At 47.5% G+C, this 26,878-nt stretch overlaps 1 protein-coding gene across 6 annotated transcripts in view; it reads left to right on the plus strand.

Moving 5' to 3' along the window:
- The window catches only part of HEATR1 (HEAT repeat containing 1), a 317,329-nt gene that overhangs the window by 89,760 nt on the left and 200,691 nt on the right, over positions 1-26,878 (plus strand). For all 6 annotated transcript variants that reach the window (XM_029593810.1, XM_029593813.1, XM_029593812.1 and 3 more), the window contains 3 exons: positions 299-510; positions 14,713-14,846; positions 23,693-23,798. In XM_029593810.1, coding sequence (XP_029449670.1) covers positions 299-510; positions 14,713-14,846; positions 23,693-23,798 — 452 coding nt within the window. The remainder of the gene's footprint in view (positions 1-298; positions 511-14,712; positions 14,847-23,692; positions 23,799-26,878) is intronic.

The raw sequence follows: 26,878 nt of genomic DNA on the forward strand, positions 1-26,878 counted from the left end.
GTACTACAGGAACGAAAATTATCAGAGGTAAGACCTAATTTTTCTTTATCTTTTAAGAACTAATTTCTCCATATTCCCCTAATGGTCTGTACTTCAAATGAGGGGTGTGTTATGCTTTTTATAGAACACAAAAACTTGTTAATTTTTCATATATATAATATATGCATGTTTAATATTAATGGTTTAAAATGTGCCTTCATGTTGGCAAAATGGCTGTCGTAATTCTAGGAAGAAGGTGTTTTTGTGACCAGTAGCATCTGTGATCTTGTTTTTCTGGTATTTTTTTTTTTCCCCACAGGGTTTGAAGTCTTCATTGGTGGATTACAAGGCAGCTACATACATGATAATCTGCCAGTTGGCTGTGAAAGTGGTGATGGAGGCCTCTCTGGTGCAGTCCTTGACCTCCCAGATCAGCAGGACATTGACCAGAACACCCTCTCTGCTCCGTGAGGGACTGGGCTGCCTTGTTGTTCTCCTGCAGAGCCAGAAAACTGAAGGCCTGGGCAAAAAGTAGGTACCAGTAGGTTAAGAATCCTATCCTCAACAGGGAATGTGAATACCTACTGATTCTAGCATTTGCAGGACTCTCAGAAACTAATTATTTCTGTGTCAAGGGTAGCCTTCAAAAATTATTAGTGGTGTAGAGGTTACCAAATAGGATTGTGGTTCAGGAAAGGTCCTGGGCCATTTCAACTACTCTCTGCCACTACCTATGTCAGGAGCAGCAAAATGCCTTTTTGGTAGGGGTGGGGGGCAAGCAAATCAACCAAACTCCACCCTCAATTTTCACTGCCAATTTCTTACTTTACATTTTCAGTTCCCTGTACCGTACCAGGATCAGTCCAGGACACCTGGGTTGAGACTCCGCACCAGTAGATGGAGACAGAGCAAGATCTGTCGGACTTGGCTACATATAGCCACGTGCCTCACACAGCCCCTCAGTCTTACTCTGTCTCCAGTAGATGGTGCAGGTGCAGTCACAGCCTCTGGCTAGGCCTAGTAGTTAGGCTTAGGTTTCTTTAGTTTTTTTCTTGTAAGTTTGGAAAAAAAAAAAAAAAAAAAAGGAAGATAGTTTTGGCTGTTGGGGAACAGCAGCAGGAAGATCCTCCGGCTGTCCTGCCTCCCAGGGGGGTTTGAAGGTTCTGAGGGTACCATCCCCCCCTGGTAGAGGCCGCTGCTAGGGTCGAGGACCTGGCTTGCTAGTAGCAGCGTTGGGGGTGACACCGGGGAGCCCGGTTCACTCACCCCCGCAGGAGCTCAGGACCGAGGACAGCACCAAGTCAGTAGAAAAAAAAAAAGTTTCCTTTATTTTGTTGCGCCGGCTCTCCGTTCCTTTGCGGGCTCTCTTCGCAGGGGGGGGAGGGGCTGTTTCGGCGCGGGTGTTTATATTTAATTTAGTTAATTTTCTTTTTCTATTGACTCGCGGTCCCGCCGGATGCCGCGAGGGTCGGCCTGCCGCGCGCGTCGGGGTTTGTTCGGCGTGTGTGGCTGGCTGTGAGGGACCGTCCGGGGCCGGTAGGGAGGGCCGGTCCCGGGTGGCTCGTTCGCCGCCGCTTGCAGCGAAGGCTGCAGATGGGCCTGCAGATCTCTTCCCTGTCAGCGTGGGAGTGGCGGCCATTTTAGGGTCAGCCCGGGAAATTTTGCGGGAGGCCGTGGCAGATGGCGGCTTGCCTCCAATGCTTTCCCCGCAACGGGCACCCGCGGGGGGGGGGGGCCCTCCGGTGGGGGGCTGGCTCGCCGTGGAGGCCAGCGGAAGTGAGTTCTCGGAGTCGGACTCCTCGTTTTCCTCGGACTTTGCGCTTTTATTGCGCAAAGTCCTAAAGTACAAGAGCCACAAGTGTGGGAAGGAAAAATCTCGCGCCAAGGGATCAGGAGGAGGCTCCGGATCCCGGAAGAGAAAATCCGGAGCAGTTTCCAGAAGAACCCTCACACCCCCTAGGGAAAAGCGTCCCTTGAGAGGCGTGCCGCAGGACACGGATTCGGATTCCTCGTCGCAGGATGAGGGAGATTTGGCCGAAGAGCCCCCGGGGGGGGGGGGGTCGATGGTGCTACGGGGGACGGTTCCTCGCAGCCCGGTACTGGTAAAGGCGTGCAGGCCGTCGACGGCGATGACCCTAAGGTGGTCCGTCTATTTCGGAAGGACGAACTGGGCCCTCTTATACCGGCTATCCTCCAGGAGCTGGGGGTGGAAGCGCCTCCGGTGGTATATCGGCCTGACGCAAACATGGATCCGGTGCTCCTGGGTCTCACCGGACCAGCCGTGGCTTTCCCGTACCACTTTGCGGCGTCCGATATCTTGTTCCATGAGTGGGATACGCCAGAGCTGGGTCTGAAGGTCAGCAAGGCCATGGATAAGCTTTACCCACTGCCAGAGGATGCCCTGGAGCTTCTCCGGTTGCCGAGGGTGGATGCGGCAGTGTCAGCGGTGACGAAGAGGTCGACGATTAAGGTCACAGGGGCCACGGCCCTCAGGGACATACAAGACAGGAAGCTTGAGCTGCAGCTGAAGATGATTTTCGAGGTGTCGGCCTTGGGGGTCCAAGCGGCCATCTGTAGTAACTTCGCCATGAAGGGCGAGCCTGCGCTGGGCCCAGGTTCTCCAGGCCAATGCTGACCTCTCGCAGGGAGAAGCCACGCAAGCCGGCCGTCTGGAGGCAGCGATAGCTTGTAGCGCTGATGCCCTATATGACCTCCTTCGCACTTCAGCCAGATCCATGGTTTCGGCGGTTTCAGCGCGGCGTCTCCTCTGGCTCCGCAACTGGGCAGCGGATGGGTCGTCCAAGGCTCACCTCGGGGCGCTACTGTTCAAGGGCAAGTTGTTGTTCGGCAAGGAGTTGGATGATCTGATGTTGTCCCTCGGGGAAAACAGGGCCTTTAAGCTACCTGAAGATAGGTTTCGAACTCATTCTTCCTTCTCTAGTTAGGTCTAGGTTCCGGGGGAACAGGAAATCTCGGCCCCAGAGGTCCTCCGGTCCCTCCTACCGTGCGGGTTCCTCCCGATCCTCTTCCTGGTCGCAGTCCTTTCGGGGGAAACGGTTCGGTAGGCAAGGGGGGGCCCCGGGGGGGGTTCGGGGTCCAAGCCCTTCCACTGAAAGGCGGCCGGTCCATACCTCGCATCAGCTCCAGTCGCTCGTCCCAAACGTAGGAGCTCGGCTGGAATTGTTTTACGAGGAATGGGCCAAAATAACATCGGATTAGTGGGTCCTCAGCATGCTGGAGACAATACCCTTATTCAATAAACATATACATGCTTATTGTGACTCCAACATCGCTCTAAAGCTTCAACAGCAAGAGGAAACGTGGAAAAAAGGATTTGCACTCACAAAGAGGGGAGTAGCTGGCTTGTTACGGCGGTTACTACCCCAAACCAAATGTGCCTGATACTTCACTTTCGATGCATATCCAGCATGGCTCTGCTTCAATGGCAGGGGAGAAAAAAAAAAACCTGATACTTCACGCATATCCAGCATAGCTCCCTGCTACAACGGCAGGGGAGAAGAAAAACAACCAATAAGGGCTGTATAACATAGTCTGGGTAAAACAAGCATGGGTGTAGCTTGCTTATTGTGGTGGTTACTACCCCTACTACCCCTAACTAATCAAGCTAGATATTTCACTTGGATGCAGCTCCATCACTGCTCTCTACGTTAATGGTGGGGGTGGAAGGGAAATAGAACCAAGAGCTAAGAGAAACAGATAAGTATGAGAGAAAAAATGTGTGAAGCTTGCTGGGCAGACTGGATGGGCCGTTTGGTCTTCTTCTGCCGTCATTTCTATGTTTCTATATGTTTCTATAAGAAGAGGCTACGCGTTAGATTTTGCAAGGACGCCCACAGACAAGTTCCTGGTGTCCCCCTGCAAGTGTCCACGGAAGTGCGAAGCCGTGGAGGGTACTCTGCGGCGCCTGGAATGCTTGGGGGCAGTACTTCCCGTACCTCCCGACCAACGAGGCAAGGGCCGTTACTCCACTTATTTCATTGTACCAAAGAAGGACGGCACAGCACGGCCAATCTTGGATCTAAAAGGGGTAAACAGATGTCTTCGCATTCCCCGTTTCAAAATGGAGACGATTCGGTCCGTAATAGCCTCGGTCCGCCCGGGCGAGTTTCTAGCGTCCCTGGACCTCACGGAAGCGTACCTCCATATCTGCATTCAACCGTTTTATCAACGGTTCCTCAGGTTTTGCATTCTGGGCAGGCACTATCAATTCAGGGCCCTTCCCTTCGGTCTCGCCACGGCTCCCCGCACATTCACGAAGGTAATGGTAGTGGTAGCGGCTCAGCTCCGACGAGAGGGGTTTCTGGTGCACCCCTACTTAGACGATTGGCTGATTCGGGCCAAGTCCGAGAGTCGATGTCGGCAAACGATAGACAGGGTCCTCCATCTGTTGCGCTCCCTGGGCTGGGTGGTCAATCTCAACAAGAGTCATCTGGTCCCCACCCAGTCTTTGGAGTACCTGGGTGCCCATTTCGACACCAAGCAGGGCAAGGTGTTTCTTTCCAGGGAGCGGGTTTGCAAGCTGCAGAGTCAAGAGCACCGCTTGTCGCTTCAGCTCCCACTGGTTTGCGATTATCTGATGGTTTTGGGCTCTATGGCCTTATCGCTTGCTTTGGTGCCCTGGGCTTTCTCCCATCTGCATCCGTTGCAATCAGCATTGCTTTCCCGTTGGAAGCCAGTGTCGGAGGAGTTCCATCTACCACTGCCGCTCACGGCTCCAGCGAGAGTCAGTCTGCAGTGGTGGCTGGAAGTGGACCACTTAACGTGTGGAGTGTCTCTGCTCGTGCCCGACTGGACGGTGATCCCTACGGATGCCAGTCTCTACGGATGGGGAGCGGTTTGCCTGGGCAGGTCAGTGCAGGGCCGGTGGTCCTTGGCTCAATCTCAGTGGAATATCAATCGCCTGGAAACCAGGGTGGTAAGCCTGGCGCTGCGCTCCTTTCTTCCCCTGATTCGGGGACGGGCGGTCCGAGTGTTATCGGACAATGCTACCACCGTCGCCTACATCAATCGCTAGGGCGGGACAAGAAGTCCACAGGTGGCGGAGGAGGCGCAGCATTTGATGAGCTGGGCGGAGCGCCACCTCAGCAGCATCGCTGCGTCTCACATCGCCGGCGTCGGCAATGTTCAGGTGGACTTCCTAAGTCGTCATTACTTGGATCCCGGCGAATGGGAACTGGCGCAGGATGCCTTTCGTGTTATCAGCGAAAGGTGGGGGACGCCCCACATGGACCTGATGGCCACGTTCCAGAACATGAAGGCCCCACGATTTTACAGCCGAAGGTGGGAACGAGGGGCCGAGGGCGTCGATGCGTTGGTTCTTCCTTGGCCGATGGACGTGTTGCTGTATGTGTTCCCTCCGTGGCCGCTCATAGGCAAGGTGCTTCAGCGCATAGAGCTGCACTCGTCCACTGTGATTATGGTGGCGCCGGAGTGGCCGCAACGCCCATGGTTCGCGGATCTCGTCCAACTTTCGGTGAATGCTCCCCTTCGTCTTCAAGGGTTTCCGGGGCTCCTCCGTCAAGGCCCCGTTTGTTTGGAGGATGTGGATCACTTTTGTCTCGCGGCATGGCTTTTGAGAGGCAGCGTCTGAAGAGAAAAGGGTATTCGGATGCGGTGGTTTCCACGTTGCTGCGGGCCAGGAAGCAGTCCACCTCCTTGGCTTATGTCCGGGTCTGGGCGGTCTTTGACGACTGGTGTGTAGAGCGTAGCCTGGATCCTATCTCGGCTTCCGTTCCCGATATCCTAGCGTTTCTTCAGTCTGGCCTTGCTAAGGGTCTCTCGTGTAGTACGTTATGGGTTCAGGTGGCGGCACTGGGATGCCTGAGGGGCAAGGTACATGGGGTGTCTCTGGCGCTACACCCGGATATAGTGCGTTTTCTTAGAGGGGCTAAGCATTTGCGTCCCCCGTTGCGCCATCCTTGTCCATCCTGGAATCTCAACTGGGTACTTTCTGTCTTGTGCTCGTCGCCTTTTGAGCCCATCAAGCGGTCGACACTCAAGGATCTCATGTTGAAGACAGTGTTCCTCGTCGCGATCGCCTCGGCGAGGCGAGTATCGGAGTTACAGGCGTTGTCCTGTAGGGAACCGTTCCTGAGGATCTCTGATTCAGGGGTTTCCTTGCGGACGGTTCCTTCCTTTTTGCCAAAAGTTGTGTCGGCGTTTCATTTAAATCAATCGATTGATCTGCCTGCCTTCCCGGTTACAGACTTGTCTGATCTGAAATCCAGGGAACTGCGGAAGCTCGATGTGTGGAGGGTCCTCCTTCGCTACCTGGAAGTCACTAATCCTTTCAGGATTTCCGATCACCTCTTTGTTCTATTTTCAGGCCCGAAAAGAGGTGGGGCGGCTTCCCGGACTACAATCGCACGTTGGCTCAAGGAGGCCATTGGTTCGGCATATGTGGTACGGGGTAAGCCGGTGCCCGTGGGTCTTAGGGCTCACTCTACACGCTCGCACGCGACTTCGTGGGCGGAGTCCTCGCAGGTCTCGCCTCAAGAGATTTGCAGGGCGGCTACCTGGAAGTCGCTGCACACTTTCACCAGGCATTATTGGTTAGATGTTCAGGCCATGGATTCTGGGGGTTTTGGAGAGAGAGTTCTCCGAGCGGGACTCTCTGGTTCCCACCCTCGGTAATTTGGCTCTGGTACATCCCAGGTGTCCTGGACTGATCCTGGTACATACAGGGAAAGGAAAATTAGTTTCTTACCTGATAATTTTCGTTCCTGTAGTACCAAGGATCAGTCCAGGATCCCACCCGTGTTCTGAAGTAACGGAGAGTCCGCTCGCTATTTGATTGTTCACCTAATCTGATATGTAATTTCTGGTTTTCCTTGGTTTGCTTCTCCAGTTGAGGAGCCTGGTTCCCATTGGGGTTTTTGAATTGGGACCCTTTGGGGTTAGTTATTTAGCTTGTTCTACTTTGACATTACGTAAGACTGAGGGGCTGTGTGAGGCACGTGGCTATATGTAGCCAAGTCCGACAGATCTTGCTCTGTCTCCATCTACTGATGCGGAGTCACAACCCAGGTGTCCTGGACTGATCCTTGGTACTACAGGAACGAAAATTATCAGGTAAGAAACTAATTTTCCTTTAGTCATTCTATCTTGCATACATTGATTTATAAATCAGAGTATAATTATTCATTCTCAGACATTGTTTTCCTCTTTTCATCCCAGCTCCATCCACTCCCTTCCTTCTCTCTTATCAGACATTCTTTCCTTCTTCTAACCTCTTTTCCCTTCCTATTCTAATTCTCTTCCACTTCTGTCCCTTCTCCCCATCCCTCCAGGCAATCTCTCATCCCTTATGGCATTCTATCCTCTCCCTCCTTTGTCCAGGCATTCTTGTAGAAAGGGGAATGTGCCTCCGATGAAGATGGTGGTTCGTCCATGATAAGGCAGTTTCACAAAGATGTCTTCCCTGATTTCCCCACGAGTATTGAATCTTTATGAGGATAAGTTGGAGTAAGGTTCAGAATTCACAGATGATCCTATTATGACCAGTATAGAGAGGTTCGCAAATGCTTGCAGAGGTCAGTACAGGATCTAATAGGATTCCTCAGAAGCCAATTTCAAGGGGGATGCTCTTTAGCAAAGTTATATCCCCATATCTCTCAAGAGATGGAAAAACTTATTCTGCAGGAGAGGCAGGGGAATCCCCCTCCTCAACTATCACCGGCAGTTTCCTGTCCTGCAGAGAGGCACTTGCACTGAGGAGGAGTCTCTGTTCTGATAGAGGTCTTCTGCCGGTTTTAATTTGCTTATGCGCAAAACATGTTTAACGAGATGCTGGCTCTTGGCCCCAGTCTCCATGGATTCTTGGCCAGTCAAGATGCCTGAGAAGCTCTTCAGGCTGATGATTTTCAGTGCCGGATGTTAAATGGATCCAGGCCTAAATGTGCTGAAAGTGCAGGCAGGCTTAATTAGCCATGTGGTAGGCCACTGCAACAATTCTTTTTTCGCATACATAGGCATTTGCGCATTCTCACCACGTGGCGGGTGTATGTGCTGGGACCTGGGCGCATAAGGCTGCGGCCTAGATTTGAGCGTTTACATCTGTGACCTAGACTTGAGTGCATATTTGCACAGGTACTCGTGTGCATAAGACTGCAACCTGAACTTGACCGCGTATTTGTGCGGTCCTTGCTCAGCACGTCGTACCAGCTTCATTCCCGTTCCCAATGGGGTAAGGGGAAGTGGGCTGTTGAGCGGCCACTAGTGGACTAGGCCCCGCTTTAGGCTTGGTAGGCACACCGCGTGATAGGCTGCAGTGTGGTGCCATCTTGCGTGTGTTTTTGTGCGTCTTCTGTTGCCCATAATAGTGTTGGTATGGGTGGTGCATGCCAGTTCTGCGCACACGCTGTGTGCATAAAGCCGCACACAACTCTAGGCACAGAATTTAGGTAAAGCCAGGTGCATGGGCTGTGTTCACCTCGCCACAACCTGCGCAGACGCCCAAAATCTGTGCACACAAAATTTTTAAGCGCGAGCTGGCTGAACACGCAGCTACCGTCCCTAATGGCTCCGGCAGCAAAGAAACAAGTGCCATTCTGTCTGCGCTGCTTGTTCTGTTAGGGCTACACAGTCTGACCTAGATTCTTATCAATGTCAGCATTGTAAGGAGACCCAAGGAGAGTTGGCCTCCCTAGACTTTACTAAGCCTTGCTCCAACCGATCAGAGGATGGGTCAGCCACAACCTTAACCAGAAGTACTCCGGATCTAAGTAATCCCAGGTCTGTGTCTTCCATGGGAGAGGGAAATCTAGCAGCACCTTCCCCTATGAGGAAAGACTAAAGAGGTTAGGACTTTTCAGCTTGGAGAAGAGACGACTGAGGGGGGGGATATGATAGAGGTGTTTAAAATCATGAGAGGTCTAGAACGGGTAGATGTGAATCGGTTATTTACTCTTTCGGATAGTAGAAGGACTAGGGGACACTCCATGAAGTTAGCATGGGGCACATTTAAAACTAATCGGAGAAAGTTCTTTTTTACTCAACGCACAATTAAACTCTGGAATTTGTTGCCAGAGAATGTGGTTCGTGCAGTTAGTATAGCTGTGTTTAAAAAAGGATTGGATAAGTTCTTGGAGGAGAAGTCCATTACCTGCTATTAAGTTCACTTAGAGAATAGCCACTGCCATTAGCAATGGTTACATGGAATAGACTTAGTTTTTGGGTACTTGCCAGGTTCTTATGGCCTGGATTGGCCACTGTTGGAAACAGGATGCTGGGCTTGATGGACCCTTGGTCTGACCCAGTATGGCATTTTCTTATGTTCTTATGTTCTTAGTACTTCCTGGGCTAGGCATGAACCTGACTGTCTTCTCTTGGGTGGAATTTTGTCAAGGCTTTCAAGCCTTCATACAGGCGCAGTCTGCTTCACTTGCCCCTGTCTGGACAGAACCCAAGCCGGTAAGGCCTTTCTCTCCCAGCCCTATTGACAGGCCTTGAGACATACCTCGCCTCAGCAAGGGTATCTCTATCAGGGACCCACACAGCACGGACGAAGAAGGGGATCCAGATTCCTTGGAAGATGGGGAAATCCCACCGGGTTTAGAACCATATCAGACCATGTTATGTTTTTTCTATAGAGATGAATTGCTGGCCCTGGTTTCCCAGACCCTGAAGATGCTGGGAGTTCCTGGGGCGGACTCTGTGACGGAACCAAAGAAGAATCCCATTCTGCTTTCTCTACAGAAAGCCTCTTGCTATTTTCCAGTACTGGAAGCCATCCAGGAGTTAATTGACCTGGAATGGGACGTCCCTGAAGCGAGTTTTAAAGGTTGACGTGCATTAGAAGCTCTATACCCACTGGATCCGGTGGTGAGAGAACGTCTACATTTCCCTAAAGTGGATGCACTTCAGTGCACCGTTTCAAAGCGAACTACTATCCCGGTGGAGGGTGGAGCGACCTTGAAGGATGTGCATGGTAGACGAATGGAGTCAATCCTTAAACAAGCTTTGACACAATAACAATGACCTTACAGATTGCTTCTTGTTGTGCTCTGGTAGCTCGTTCATGCCTGCTCCTCTCTCAGGAGATGAATGACTCGGGCGAATTCCCGAGAGGTTATGGAACCCGCTGTGTCTTTTTAGTTGACGCGGGCTCTGACCTAGTCTGTACCTCAGCCAGAGGAGTGGCCTCAGTGGTAGTGGCCAGAAGACAGCTATGGCTGTGAAATTGATCAGCAGATGCACCCTCTAAGGCAAACCTCATAAAGATGCCCTTTAAGGATCACTCCTCTTCGGAAGCAACTTGGAAAAGCTGGCCAGTAAATGGAGTGAATCTCCAGTGCCCGGCAACCAGAAGATAAGAGAAAGCAATTACAGCGCCCCTTGCCCATGAGGGGACGATACAGAGGCTCTGAACACTTTCGGCCCTACAGAAACTCAACATTTCAGAGGTCTTGGCCCTTTGGTAGATCTCAGTCCTTTCAAAGTCGACAGCCCAAGAGAGGGATAGGTTCGGGTTCAGGCTTGTCCCGAACCCTCCAATAAAGGTTTGCCGACCCACTCTCAGAACAAGGAGATAGGGGGTTGACTGTCCCTCTTCAACCAGCGGTGGGTTGAGATCACTTCAGACAAATGGGTACTGGATGTCATACGAGAAGGATACATGCTGGAATTTCGCAGCACTTGGGACATGTTCATGGTGTCTCCTTGCCACTCCCAGCACAACAGCAGGCAATGGAGTCCACCTTAGTAAGGCTCCTCAGGTTGAAGGCTATAATTTCAGGACCAGTGCCCCAGGAAAATATGGGGCGTTATTCCACGTATTTCATTGTACCCAAGAAGGAACCCATCCTGGACCTCAAGAATGTCAACAGACATCTACGAGTAATTCATGGAAACTCTGCACTCCGTGATAATGGCCGTACTAGGAGAGTTCTTAACCACCTGGATCTTTCCGAGGTCTACCTTCATATTCCAATTATGGTGGTTGTAGCGGATGCACTGAGAAAAGAGGGAATCCTTGTGCACCTGTACTAAGGTGACTGGTTGATCTGGGCAAAGTCCATGGAAGAGAGTCTCTGGGAGACCAGCAGGGTGACTTTCCTGCTTTAGTAACTCGGTTGGGTCGTACACATGGACAAAAGCAGTCTCAAACCCTCCGAGTCCTTGGAATATCTGGGAGTGCAGTTTGACACCAAGCAGGGCAAGGTCTTCCTCCCGTCCATGAGGATAAGGAAGTTGATGTCCCAAGAATGTTGGTTGACGAAAATGATACGCCTGACTGTGTGGAGCTATCATCAGGTCCTCTGTTTGGCGTCAACCCTGGAGGTAGTACCATGGGTGAGGGCACACATGTGACTACTTCAATGCTCGTTGCTGTCTCAAGACTACTCTATTCGCCTCCACCTACCAATTGAAGTATGTTCTGTGCTCCAATGGTGGCTGTAGGATGCTCACCTGGGCAAGGGTGTAACCCTGTTCCCGCCAAGCTGGCTGATCCTCATGACAGACGTGAGCCCTCCGGGGCTGGGGAGCTCACTGTCAGGAACTGACGGCCCAGGGGCATTGGACCAAGGAAGAGGCACTCTGGAACATAAACCGCCTGGAAGCCCGAGCAGTGAGATTGGTGTGTCTACAATTCAGCCACATACGCCAGGGTCAAGCGGTCCACGTAATGTCGGACAACCCAACAACTGTAGCCTACATCAACTGCCGGGGGGAACCAAGGGTCACAGGAGATAGATCTCCTTATGGAATGGGTGGAAACACATCTACAGATGATCTCAGCCTCCTACTTCGCAGGAAAAGACAACATCAGAGCAGACGTTCTAAGCAGGGAGAGTCTGGATCCGGGAGAATGGGTGTTATTGGCCAAAGCCTTTCAGTTGGTGGTAGATCGATGGGGCCTCCTGTCCATCAACCTGCTGGCCGCATCTCACAATGCGATGGTTCCCTGATTCTTCAGTCGCAGAAGAGATCAGTGGTCCCTGCGGTTCAATGCCCTCATTCAGACCTGAACGGAAGAGGACGTGATATATGCCTTATTTCCATGGCCTCTGCTGGGACAGGGTCATTCGCAGAATTGAGCGCCACAGGGCATTAGTCCCACTAATAGCTCCAGATTAGCTCAAGCATCCGTGGTATGCTGACATGCGAAGACTCCTGGTGGAGGCCCCCCCCCCCTCCCTTTTTGTCCTTGCACTACACAGGGACCTGCTTCAGCAGGGACCAGTCCTTCTTGAGGATCCGACTCTATTCTGTCTTACGGTTTGGCCCTTGAGAGGACTTGCCTGATGAAGACTAGATATTCGGTGGCAGGAATTGCAATCTTACTCCACGCATGGGAGTTCTCTACATCCTTTGCTTATGTGCAGGTCTGGAGAGTATTTGAGGCCTGGTGCAAGGTACGCGGTGTTTCCCCTCGGATAGTCAAAATCCCACTAAATCTGGAATTTTTACAGGACGGCTTGAATAAAAGTTTGACCTTTAACTCCTTGAAGGTCCAGGTAGCGGCTTTTTCCTGTTTCAGAGGTGAGGTGAACGGAACCTGCCTGTCGGCTCATCCAGACATAGCCCATTTTCTGAGAGCGATAAAGTACCTCCGGCCACTCCTACGATGGCTGGTTCCCTTGTGGAATCTTAATCTAGTATTGGAGTTTTTGGTAGGGCCCTCCTTTTGGCGACTGCAAGGTCTTTTCTTGCGCTTATTAACCCTGAAAATGGTGTTCCTGATGGCTATATGCTCGGCTCGTCACATTTCTGAACTACAGGCATTGTTGTGTTGGGAGCCATTCTTCTGGATGACTCCAGGAGCAGGACAGCTTCGTACCGTTCCATCCTTCTTGCCCAAGGAGATCTCAGAATTTCATTTGAATCAGTCCATTTCGTTGCCATCCCTAGATAGACACATGGACACGGAAGAATGTCGCCTCCTCTGCCATTTAAACATCAGTAGGTTTTTGGTGCAGTATCTGGAAGTTTCAGAACCACTCTGCAAGACGGACTGCTTGTTTGTTCTTCACGGTGGAAGGAGGCAGGGTAAACCAGCTTCGTGGGCTACCATAGCTCGCTGGATCAGGGAGGTGGTCACGGGAGCCTGTGTAGAGGTAGGAAAGCCATTACCCTTTCAGGTTAAAGCTTATTTCACTACGGCTCAGGCAGTCTCCTGGGCAGAAGCTAGACTGCTGTCTCCTGTCGACATCTGCCGAGTGGCGACATGGTCCTCCTTACACACCTTCTCCAGGTTCTAGCGCTGGACATTCAGGCCCAAGAGGATGCAGCCTTTGCAAGGGCGCTGCTAACCGGACCGTGGGCAGCCCCCCATCCCGATCGGGAGTAGCTTTTGTACATCCCATTGGTCCTGAGTCCATCTGTCTTCATGCTAGGAAATGGAGAAATTACTTACCTAATAATTTTATTTTCCTTAGTGTAGACAGACTCAGTATCCCACCACAGCTGCTCAAGAACAGTGCCAAGGAATTGCCCATGAAATGAATATCAATTCCAAGAGATTGCAGGTAAGCAGTCGCCCAGTCCCTAGATCAGGGCATCTATAAACTTTCTGGGATTCAGCGTTTGTTTGATTACAGTTTGGTTATCCATTTTTAGTCAAGTTGGTTTTAATCACGTTTTTCAATAGTATGTTCACAATGACTTTTTGAAGAGAATACTGAAGGGCTGAGGTCACTGCAGGGGTGTATCTTGGGTGAAGTCAGCTTTGAAACCTGAGTCCATCTCCATCTGCTAGCAGGGGAGCATAACCCATTGGTCCTACGTTCATCTGTCTACACTAAGGAAAACGAAATTATCAGGTAAGTAATTTCTCCAATATTGGTGTTTTAGGGTGGGTATAATATTTGCAGTGTTGCTATTCGGATGCTGACAGTTAGTGCTGTTTTGGTATGGGAGATTATATTGTAATTGTAATTCAGTTTACTATTGGCTTTTGAAGGCTTCTGTTTGAAGTGACTGGTCTGAGCTATGAGAGGAGCTTCTGGCGGTGGAACTAGTGAGTTTCCTGGAAAATGGGGGTGTCGAAGGGGTAGGAATGGGATATGAAGGAGACTGCTGCAAGCTGCAGAAGGGCTGGCAGTAAGAAATAATTTTACATAATATGGCAGTGCTGCGTAGGGGGGGACTTGCTGAGTGAGCAAATGAGCAGCAGCACAACAGCAGAATGTCTGCGTGTGCATTTGGGGGAGAGTAAGTTGGCCTTTTCTTTCTGGGGTAGGAGGGGATTGACCCCCTACACACACTGCTCGTGAAAGGTATTGCTAATCCGTGAATTCTGGTTTTGTTGCTCTTGATTTGTGAAGGATTGACTACTTCTATATATAGGGTGACATCAGGAAGCCTATTGTTCTTTGTCTCCACCTGCTGGTTAAGGGGCATAACCCATGCATCTGGACTAGTCTGACTGGACTGAAGAAGAGGAAATTCAAGTAAAGACAAATTTCTCCTTTGTCTTTATAGGTTTCTGAGTAAACATATCAGAAAATCTTAATTGTATAGTCTTGCTGTTTCAGAAAGTAATGTTCCTCCATTTTATGCTACAAATATGGGCCCACTAAAATGTTGCCTGATCTCTGTATTAAATCATAGCCTCAGGCTCATGAGAGATTATTTTGGGGGAAGGGCGAGAGGAAGCATAAGTCTGGAAATGTGAATTCTCCCGGCTGTCTTTCTCCTGGTATCAGAGTGACATGGCTGAGCATAGTGAAACCCACTGAAGCATTTTCTGTGTTTTGTTGCCCTTTACAGGCCATTCCACCACCTATGTGACCTTCCAGACCTGGTCCCTCTACTGCAAGGAATGGCGGTGGCATATGACATCACAGCTCTCTTGCGGTACCTTCTGCCTGACCTCGCCCGAGCTGTCATTTACCATCCTGCTGGTATGTATCCAGGCATCCGCTGCCCAACACTTCATTAAAATTCAAATTTACTCTTCCTGGCTGGGCCTCTGCACTTCTTTTAAAAACAGGGAGGGGAGGCGAAAAGAGAGCCGAACCTGAAAACCAACATCTTCTGCATATCTTTGAACAGGGCTTTTAAAGTTTGTTAATGTTTACCCAGGAGGAACTGCACTGATGTGTAATACCCAGGTCCTGACACAAATTGTTCCAGAGTTGAAGCATTTGGGTACTAAGAGTGTTCTCTGCCAGTCAATGTCTGTACAGGTCTTCTGCGCAATAAATGAAGCCATTGACAGGCAATCATGCAGCACCTGATTTCCCCAGTCAATTTGCAAAGCTGAATAGTATTTGAAACTCTTTAACTATGTAGATTTTTGCACAGTTTTGAAGTTTTGTTTTTTTTTGTTTTTTGCTACAGTGACTAGGATTTTATAATTTCTAGAGTCCTCAATGAGACCACCTTTAACTTTTACTAATCAAAGACAGACAAAGGAGGCTTAGACATAGTCCATAAAAGGACAATTAAAAAAAAAAATATTTTATGCATTTCTGCACCTACAGAATAGCTTATATATCGGAATAAGCTCATCAGCACTTGATTCTGTTTTTACGGTAACTCCTATGTAAAGACAGTGTGGATCCCATTCCAGTTTCTGTGTGTTTGCAGACAAACTGCTGTCTCTTACATCTTGGGAGCGAGAACTGCTAAAAGCTTTTTGTTTTAATTCAAATCTTTATTGAATTTTTCACCATTAATAATACAGGTGTTCTGTCTGATACAGTCAAAGCATTTGTATGACGTAACCTCAACAGAGAAATCCTTGCGCTTAGAAACATGCAAGGAGCACTTATTGATAGACAATATCAGATGTAAGAGACAGGAGAAATCCTCCTTTCTACCTCCTTAATCATTTCTCTCAAATATGAAATAGATATATAGCAGTGCAAAGACCATAGTTCCAAAATAGTAGCACTAAAAGTGTTGTTTATTCACTCAGGATATACAGACACAGGGCCAATAATATGCTTCAGAATGTTCTCCAATCTAACAAACATTTTTTTTTGTTTTAAATGTACCTTTCTCTTCCTTTCTCCCTCCCTCCCTCCTATCCTACTTGCTCCATTTGAGAGGAGGGAGACTTTTATGTATTGTATGTGCCTGGGATAGTCTCTTTCCATGGACAAGCAGTAACAACATAGCCACAAAGTGGAGTAAAGTCATCTGATGGCGCAGAGTCAGAGCTTGCTTTCTCAGACTTAAGAATAAAACAAAATGGTCTTTCTGAACATGTGCTGGAGTTCCTGCCTTGCCACTTCACACAACTCAGTCTTTTATTTGTCTGTCTAGTGAATAGTCAGTGTTTTGCATTCTCAGCTTTTGCTGCGTATTTTTCGGTATTTTCAAAATTTTTTTACTTTTTTTTTTCTTCCTTTATTTCTTGTCTTGGGTAAAAATAAATAAAATAAAAATTTGGTTTCTCCAGTTTGTCAGAAAATCTTCCCAAGTGGGTAAAAGCCATGTAAACTCTCTATTAGATGCTACCTTATGATGGTCAGTTGGCACCTGCATGACCTTTGCTTGTCATGGGCCCTGACAATGATATGTCAGACTGCAGCCCCTGTGGTAGGATGTTACCGCAAGCCCCTTCATTAGAGAAATAAAATTAAAATTTGATATTTCTTCTCCTTCTCAGAGAGGAAGATTTATCCTAAATCACTATCCAGAAAGAACAGCAGTGAGCATTCACTCACTCATATTGAGAAGAGGCGCTGGAGAACTTCTCTGGCATAAATAGTGCCAAGGAAACACTGCGCCAAGGAAGCTTCTGTGCAAAGCATAGTGCAGTCGCAACCCACAGCACCATCATCTTTGGCGTGTCGGACATATGTCACTCAGTGCAGAAGTACATTATAACTAATTATATTTTATGGGCATAAGAGCTTTTTAATGGGCATAAGGTAAATTTTAAATCATGCAGCATTTACATTGGCTCTCAGTCAGTGAACTACAAGTATTGATAGATTATTCTCCTTACTCCCAGATCTTCAAGAATAGAAGGTATTAAAAACACATACAAACTTTTTGTCTAAAATTGATTCAAATGGAATTAAGATATTATCATGCTTCTAGTTTTTTTTTCTCAAACCTCATTCTTCACCAGCTGAACAGTCTCTACATACTCTAGACTGTAGAAAAGCTCTTCTGTTTCACTTAGAGCGAAAAAATCTTACACAAAATTATATCCATTATTTTTTTCATATGCCATCAAAAAAGGCTACCAGTCATTAAATAGATTCTGTCCAGATAGCTGTCTATGTATCTCTCAATACTTCATAATTGCTAGACGTCAGCTTCCACAAAATATAAAATCTCACCACATTAGAGCAGCTGCAACTTTAATGGCACATCTTAACTCTGCTTCCATATAGAAGATCTGCATGTAGCCAGATGGACTCAGTTCCAATGGGTTATGCTCCCCTGCCAGCAGATTTTATTTATTTATTTAAAGGCTTTTATATACCGGAGTTCATGCACTTGTGCATACTACTTCGGTTTACACAGAACAAGGAACAGAAAATTACATCAAACAGATTGAACAATTAAACAAATATACAATTACATCCAACAATTGGGTATAAATAACATGGCTAACTTAGTAGGAACTTAGAGTTTGAGGTAAAGGAGAGAAATAGTACCAAGTGGTAACAGAACAATGTTAATGGCTAAAAAATAAATATAAATAGTAAATACAAATTCTTATAATAAATACAGGTGTTTACAGATTACAGTCTTCATGAAAAGTTTACGTCTACTGAATAGGGTTAAGTAAATAAGAACTGGCAGTTATTTCTATAGGAGTGAAGACTTCAAAAACTGAGGTTACATCTGGATTAAGAGGTATTGGTGTAGCATGCTCAAATATTTAATGATTTGGAATTGTGAGACCAAGGATAAAATTAGGAGTTGTTTGATATGATTATAAAAGCGAGAATGATTCAAGTTCTGGGATGTGGTTCTGAGCTAGACCTTTAAGTGTAGGCTTTTGTAAAGAGCCAGGTCTTGAGTTTCTTTTTGAATGTTCGAGTACACGTTTCGAGGCGAATGTCCGTGGGGAGGGCATTCCAATGAAGGGGGCTGGCAGTCGAGAATGCACGTTTCTTGAGTGAGGACTTGGCTGAAGGTACGTGTAAGGTGTCTAAGTATCTGTTTCTGATTGGTCTTGAAGACTCGTGTAGGCGAAGTGGAAGGCTTAGATCTAGCGACGTTTGTGAATGGATGTTCTTGTGTGTTATAGTTAGCACTTTGAAAATGATTCTGGATCTGATGGGGAGCCAGTGTAAGTGTTTTAGTATGGGTGTTATGTGTTCACTTCTGCTGGTGTTAGTGAGAATCCTTGCGGCGGAGTTCTGCAACATTTGTAGAGGTTTTGTGGTTATGGTTGGAAGGTCTATAAGCAGAGAGTTGCAGTAATCGATCTTGGAAAATAGTATTGTTTGGAGGACTGTTCTGAAGTCCTGAAAATGCAGGAGAGGTTTCAGCTTTTTCAGAATATGTAGTTTATAATAGCATTCTTTCGTTGTGTTCTTGACAAATTCTTTGAGGTTCAGCCTTTTGTCTAAGGTGACCCCCAGGTCTCTTACTTGAGTGGAATTGATCATTGGTGGTGAGGTTAGGTTGTTGGTAGGCTGAAGGTTCTCATCTGGAGTGATAAGCAAAAGTTCTGTTTTTGACGTATTAAGTACTAGGTTAAGGCTAGATAGGAGTGAGTTTATGGACTGTAGACAATTGTTCCAGAAGTTGATGGTGCTGGAGATGGAGTCAGTGATTGGCAGCAGAATCTGAACATCGTCTGCGTATATGAAGTGTGTGACCTTAAGACTTGAGAGTAGATGACATAGGGGGAGAAGATAGATGTTAAAGAGGGTGGGGGAGAGAGAGGATCCTTGGGGAACTCCGAAAGAGGATTTGACCGGGAGGGAATCCTTGTTGCTGATTCTGACCTTGAAAGTCCTATTGTGTAGGAACGATCTGAACCATTCCAGGGCTGATCCTGAGATGCCTATGTCTGAGAGCCGGTCGATCAGGATAGAGTGTTTTACGATATCAAACGCAGCTGATAGGTCGAGGAGAATCAGGAGGTATGGGGTCTTTTTCTCCAGACCTACGAGGACTCTGTCAGTTAGAGAGGTTAGGAGGGATTCCGTACTAAGGGATTTGCGGAATCCGAATTGGGCTGTTGTGAGTATTTTATGCTCTTCTAGGTATTCAGATAACTGTTTGTTGACTATCCTCTCCATAAGTTTGGCTACAAATGGAAGGTTAGCTATGGGGCGAAAATTAGCTGGGTCTGTAGGATCTGTAGATGTAGACGGAGTCAGGTTGTAGACGGAGTCAGGTTTCAAAGCTGACGTCACCTAAGATACACCCCTGCAGTGACCTCGGTGCTTCAGTATCTCTCTGTCTCTTAGCAGATATGGTCGTGCTTTCTCTACCGGGATCGCTGTACCTTTTAGAAGAAGAAATTCTACCTTTAAATTGAAGAAAGATTGAGCCCTGCTCTCCTGCAGCGATACCTAAAGGTCCCTCCCCCAGTTGAGAATTCCTGAGGCGATTTCCAAGATCCCTCAGAGGTATGCATTGGTCCGGTAGTCGGTTCCTGGCGTGGACTTTGCTGCTGAAGCAGCTGAAAGGCAGCGGGTGCAGGAAACCAAGCATGGCAGTGACGGCCAGAGACCTTCTCTGTGTTCAGCCAGTAAGCGCTGAGCCCAGGTAAGTTTATATATAAAAAAAAAAAAAAAAAATTTCCCATGGGTGAATCTCCAGTGCCCCAGCTATCGGAGGATAAGAGAAAGCAGTCACAGCGCCCCTCACCTATGAGGGCTCGCTCCCGGGGCGTCCAGTGCTTTCAGTCCTACAGTAACTTGGCATTTCAGAAGCCTCAGTCCTTGGGGAGGTCTCAGTCCTTTCGGAGCCAACAGCCCAAGTGAGGGGCAGGTTCAGGTTTGGCCCAAATTCCCCAATGAAGTTTTGCCGACCCATCCACAGAACGAGGAGATAGGGGGTCAACTATCCCTCTTCTACCAGTAGTGGGTCGAGATCATATCGGACAATGAGTACTGGATGTCATACGAGAAGGATACACACTGGAATTTCGCCAGCACTCCTCGGGACATGTTCATGATGTCTCCTTGCCACTCCCAGCACAAGAAGCAGGCAGTGGAGTCTACCTTGGTAAAGCTCCTCAAACTGAGGGCTATAATTCCAGTACCTGTGCCCCATGAAAATACAGGGCGTTATTCCATCTATTTCATCGTACCAAAGAAGGGAGGGCTCCTTTTGCCCCATCCTGGACCTCAAGAATGTCAACCGACTCCTATGGGATTGGGTAATTGATTTCCGCATGGAAATTCTGCACTCCGTGATAATGGTCATACAACCGGGAGAGTTTTTAACCTCCCTGGACCTCTGAGGCCTACCTTCCTATTCAAATCCAGCAAGATGATCAGCATTTCCTATGCTCTGTAGTACTGGGCCACCATTATCAGTTCCATGCACTGCCTTTTTGCCTGGCCACTGCCCCCAGAACATTTTTCGATTATGGAGGTCATAGCGGCAGCACTGAGGAAAGAGGGAATCCTGGTGTACCCATATTTGGACGACTGGTTGATCCGGGTGAAGTCATGGAAAGAGAGTCTACGGGTGACCAGCAGGGTGATGTCCCTGCTTCAGGAGCTTTGTTGGGTCGTAAATATGGACAAAAGCAGCCTCAAGCCATCCTAGTCCTTGGAATATCTGAGAGTCCAGTTCGAGACCAAGCAAGGCAAGGTCTTCCTCTTGCCTTCGCGGATAAGGATGTTTATATCCCAAGTGCGTCGGTTGACGAACACAATACGCCCCAATGTGTGGAGCTATCTTCAGGTCCTCTGTTTGATGGCATCAACCGTGGAGGTAGTACCGTGGGCGAAGATACACATACGACTACTTCAACGCTCCCTGCTGACATGTTGGAACCCACTGGCTCAAGACTATTCGATTCACCTCCACCTATCGATGGAAGTATATTCTCTGCTCCAGTGGTGGCTGCAGGAAGCTCACCTGGGCAAAGGTGTAAACCTGTCCCCACCAAACTGGCTAGTCCTCACGACAGACATGAGTCTCCGGGGTTGGGGAGCTCACTGTCAGGAACTGACGGCCCAGGGGCGTTGGACCAAGGAAGAAGCACTCTGGAACATAAACTGCCTGTAAGCCCAGGCAGTCAGATTGCATGTCTACAGTTCAGCCACTTATTCCAGGTTCAGGCGGTTCACGTGATGTTGGACAACACAACAACGGTAGCCTACCTCAACTGCCAGGGAGGAACCAAGAACCAGCAAGTGTCTCTGGAGATAGATCTCCTTATGGATGGGCGGAATTGAATCTACAGATGACCTCTGCCTCCCACATCACAGAAAAGATAACGTCAAAGCAGACTTTCTAAGCAGGGAGAGTCTGGATCCAGGAGAATGGGCGTTGTCGGCCAGAGCTTTTCAGCTGCTGGTAGATCGCTGGGGCCTCCCATCCATCGACCTGCTGGCCGCATTTCACAATGCAAAGGTTTCCCGATTTTGCAGTTGCAGAAGAGATCAGCAGGCCCTGGGGATTGACGGCCTTGTTCAGAGCTGGCAGAAGAGGACTTACTATACGTCTTCCCTTTGTGGCCCCTGCTGGCCAGGGTCGTTCCCAGGATTGAATGCCACAGGGGACTTGTCCTTCTAATGGCTCTGGATTGGCCCAGCACCCATGGTATAAAGACATGAGGAGACTTCTGGTGGAGACCCCCCTGTACCTCCCACTGCACAGAGACCTGCTCCAGCAAAGTCCGGTCCTTCTTGAGGATCCAACTTGATTTTGTCTTATGGTTTGGCCCTTGAGAGGGCTCACCTCATGAAGCATGGATATTCAGTGGCAGTAATTACCACCTTACTCCACGTGTGGAAGTTCTCTACGTCCTTAACATGTGTGTGGGTCTGGAGAATATTTGAGGCCTGATGCAAGGAACACGGTGTTGCCCCTCGGACAGTCAAAATCCCTCTGGTTCTGGAATTTTTACAGGACGGCTTGAATAAAGGGTGGTTCCTTAACTCCTTGAAGGGCCAGGTAGTGGCTTTCTCCTGTTTCATAGGTGAGATGAATGGAATCTGCCTGTTGGCGCATCCAGACATGGCTCGTTTTCTAAAATGGGGAAAAGCACCTCCTGGCACCCCTACGGTGGCAGGTTCCCTTGTGGAATCTTAATCTAGTATTGGAGCTTTTGGCAGGGCCCTCCTTTCGGCTATTGCGCAGTCTGGCCTTATGCCTGTTAACACTGAAAAAAGTGTTCCTTGTGGAGATATGCTCGGCTCGTTGCATCTCTGAACTACAGGCATTGTTGTATCGGGAACCATTCCTCCAGATGACCCCAGGAGCGTTACAACTTCGTACCGTTCCATCCTTCTTGCCCAAGGTAGTCTTGGAGTTTCATGTGAATCGGTCCATTTCTTTGCCGTCCCTAGATAGGCACTAGGACACGGAAGAATACCGTGCGGTATCTGGAACTTTCAGAACCAGTGCACAAGATGGACCGTTTATTTGTTCTTCATGGGAGAAGGAGACAAGGCGAACCAGCTTTGCGGGCTACCATAGCTCGCTGGATCAAGGAGGTGGTCACGGGTGCTTATGTAGAGGCAGGAAAGCCATTACCCTTTCAGGTTAAAGTTCATTCCACTAGGGTTCAGGCCGTATCCTGAGCAGCTAAACTGCTGTCTCCCATTGACATCTGCCGAACAGCTATGTGGTCCTCCATGTACACCTTCTCCAGGTTCTGTCGCCTGGTTGTTCAGCCCCGAGAGAACGCAGCCTCCCGCCCCAATCGGGAGTAGCTTTTGTACATCCCGTTGGTCCTGAGTCGATCCAGCCACACGCTAGGAAATGGAGAAATTACTTTCCTGATAATTTCATTTTCCTTAGTGTAGTCAGATGGACTCAGCATCCTGCCCACGGCTGCCCAGGAATGGTGCAAAAGAATCATATGTGAAATGAATATCAATTCCAAGAGGTTATGGGTAAGTCGTCGCCCAATCTCTAGATCAGGGCATCTATAATCTTGCTGGGATTCAGCATTTGTTTGGTTGAGTACAGTTACGGTATCCGTTTTTAATCAAGTTTTAATCAAGTTTTTTCAATAGTATGTTCACAACGGCTTTTGAAGAGGATACTGAAGGCTGAGTCACTTTGGGGTGTATCTAATGTGACGTCAGCTTTGAAACCTGACTCCGTCTTCATCCGCTAGCAGGGGAGCATATAACCCATTGGTCCTGAGTCCATTTGTCTGCACTAAGAAAAATGAAATTATCAGGTAAGTAATTTCTCCATTAGATAGCAACTTCAACTTCCTGCTTTCTTCTGCTTTTGGTTTGCCAGATGACCAACTACAAAGATAATCTATTTCCTTGCAACTGTTAGGGAGTCCCCACTTATGTGTCTGTATTGTTATTGCTTGTTCTGTAACAGATGTCCTCCATGGACAGCAGAGCAAAGAGCCACACATTACCTCCCGTTTCCCGGTTCAGTTGAAGCCAGCTTGGAAAGGGACAATGAGATGCGCATGGTGATGGCAGCAGCGTGGGAACTCCTGAGTATGCCCAAACACAATTTATTTGTTTTTCTGAGCTTTGAGAGAGCATGCTCTGCCTCTGTGCCTTCAGATAACATCACTGCTACTTGTGTGGCTGTGTGTTCTGTCCATGATAAAAACATGTTACAGGTAAGAAAAATTTGCTTTGTTTTACCTCCTATCTCTGTGCAGGGGAGGCGACCTCAGAGGAGGTGGATAGTGATGTCTTCACGAGACAGCTGGAGGCCATTCTTACCTGCCTACCCCTGGAAAAAGACTTAGCCCGATTATTAGCCAGGTGATTGAATTTTTTTTCCTCTAGGCTTTTTTTTTTTTCTGGGATTTTGAGTAATTCCAGATGAATGAGCTCTAGAAGTGTACTGCTACCAACTGGCCTCAGAACAGATGAATTAAATAACACATGTAGGAAATGTTGTTTCTTTTTGACTTGCCTCTGCTGCTTTCAGACTGATCAGCATTTATTTATTTTATTTATTTATTTATTTATTTATTTAAAGCTTTTTTTATACCGGCATTCATGATAAAATCACATCATGCTGGTTTACAGGAAACAGGGGAGTGATAACATTGAACGAAAAACTGGTGTTTATAGGTAGATATAAAAAGTTACAATAAAACAAGGGAAAATTGAACTTGGGTGAGAAGAAGAGTAGCTGGAATAATTTAGGCAATAAGAATGAACAGAATAAATTAACTTATTTACAAAGTGTTACAATTAATTACATAGTGTTGATGGGAAATTTACAAGTGGTTGTGGTATGTCTGGAGAGAGTTATAAGAGTCCGTTGTGATCGTCAGATGTGATCAGGAAAGGCCTGCCTAAACAACCATGTCTTTAGTCTTTTTCTGAATGTTGGTAAGCAAGGTTCCTGTCTGAGGTCAGGGGGTATGGTATTCCATAATGATGGTCCAGCGGTGGAAAAGGCCCGTTCTCTGAATGTTTGATGGTGTGTAACTTTTGTTTGTGGAACGTGTAGGGATCCTTTGTATGCTTCTCTGATTGGTCTTGACGAGGAGTGTAGTCTGAGCGGGATTTGAAGATTGAGTGTGGCTTGTGAGTAGATAATTTTGTGGATGATGGTGATGGTCTTGTGGAAGATTCTAAAGTGAATTGGGAGCCAGTGTAATTTTTTGAGAATGGGGGAGATGTGATCTCTTCTTTTGGCGTTTGTTAAAATCCTGGCAGTAGCGTTTTGCAGCATCTGGAGTGGTTTTAAGGAAGAGGAAGGGAGACCAAGCAAGATAGAGTTACAGTAGTCTATCTTGGAGAAAATTATGGCTTGTAGGACTGTTCTGAAATCTTGAAAGTGAAGAAGTGGTTTTATTCTTTTCAATACTTGTAGTTTGTAGAAGCCGTCCTTGGTGGTACGGTTGATGAATGTTTTTAAATTTAAATGGTTATCAATTAAGACTCCTAGGTCCCTAACTTGGGAGACAAAGATGTTTGGTGGTGTGTTTAGTGTGGTGATGCTATTTTCCGGGGAAATGATGAGGAGTTCGGTTTTTGCAGAGTTTAAAATCAGGTTTAAACTGGAGAGGAGGAGGTTGATTTCTTGTCGACAGGATTCCCAGTATTTGAGGGTTTTTGTAATTGATTCTTTAATGGGGATCAATATTTGCACGTCGTCTGCATAAAGAAAGTGATTTAGTTGAAGGTTAGTTAGCAGTTGGCAAAGAGGAAGTAAGTAAATGTTGAAAAGGGTAGGGGAGAGGGAGGAGCCTTGAGGAACTCCTAGTGAAGAATTGCATCGAGTGGATTCTTTATTATTTATTTTGACTTTGTATCCTCTATTTGAAAGGAAGGTTTTGAACCAGGAGAGAGCTATTCCTGTTATTCCGATGTCCGCCAGTCGGTTAAGGAGGATAGAGTGATTGACGGTGTCAAACGCCGCAGACAAGTCTAGGAGGATTAGTAAAAAGGATTGTCCTTTATCCAGGCCCATGATGATATGGTCTGATAATGAAATGAGGAGAGATTCAGTACTTAATGCCTTGCGGAAACCGTATTGTGTAGGGGGCAGTATTTTATGATCTTCCAGGTAATCTGAGAGTTGTGAATTGACTAATTTTTCTATTATCTTGGCAATAAAAGGAAGATTGGAAATAGGGCGGAAGTTGTTGTTGTCGTTAGGGTCCAAATTTGGTTTCTTTAGAAGGGGTTTGATAGATGCAAGTTTTAGGGCTTCTGGGTAAATTCCTTGAACTAGCGAACAGTTTATAATATCGGCCAGGGTATTGGATATGGTGTCTGGTACTAGCAGGAGAAGTTTTGAAGGGATTTGGTCAGATGGATGGGAGGAAGGTTTCAATTTCTTTAAGAGAGAGTGGATCTCTGAAGCAGTAGTGGGTTCAAATGCTTCAAGAAATATGTTTTTGTTTGTTTGACAAGAAAGGTTGATCGAAGGAGGTGGGCCTGGAGGCAGCTGAGTTAAGAGGTTGGATATTTTATTTTGGAAGAAAAGCGCCAGATCATCTGCTTTGGATTGTGCTTGATCGCTGGGGATTGTTGGGGCGTTGGTTTGTGTTAGTTCGGATACGTATGAAAATAAAGCTTTAGGGTCGAATATAATGTTGTGTATCCTGTGGGCGTAGAAATCCCTTTTTGCTCTTAAGGTGGAGTTCCTGTAGTGGTGGAGCGCAAATTTGTATATGGATAGAGTGCTTGGACAAGGTGTTTTGCGCCATTCACTTTCTTTCTTTCTGAGGGATTGTTTAAGTTTTCGGAGGTCTTTGGTGAACCACGGTTGTCTTTTTAGGGCGTTGGGATTAAGTGTTTTTGATGAGATAGGACATAATTTATTTGCCACTGATTCTGTAATGTTGCTCCATGACAGTAAGGCAGTGTTGGGGTCTGTCAGGTTGATGTGTGGGAGTTCTTTAGACAATTGGCTGCTGAGGTCTTCCGAAGAGCAGGCTTTTCTGAAGAGAAAGGAGGATTGAGTAGGATGGGTTTTGCGGTTTTCAATCAGTTTGAAGGAGGTTGAAATTAATGAGTGATCCGACCAAGGGACCTGAGTGCATACAGTAGGGGATGAGTGTGTTATGCCAGCGTTTATGAACATAAGGTCTAGAGTATGACCTGCTTTGTGGGTAGGCTTATTGATGATCTGTTTGAAGCCCATAGATGACATTGAAGTGAGAAGAGCCTCACAGCTGGATGTAAGAATGGTATTGTTGACGTGGAGGTTGAAATCTCCTAGGATCATAGCAGGTGCGTCTAGATTCAAATATTTTGCGATGATTTCTACGATGGAGGAGGGATCTGATTCGAGAAGTCCTGGAGGGGCATAGACGAGGAGGATTTGGAATTGGTCTGTTTTGAAGAGGCCTATTTCTAGTTTAGAGTTGGATATTACT

The sequence above is a fragment of the Rhinatrema bivittatum genome, chromosome 3, assembly GCF_901001135.1.
Source record: "Rhinatrema bivittatum chromosome 3, aRhiBiv1.1, whole genome shotgun sequence".
Taxonomy (NCBI): domain Eukaryota; kingdom Metazoa; phylum Chordata; class Amphibia; order Gymnophiona; family Rhinatrematidae; genus Rhinatrema; species Rhinatrema bivittatum.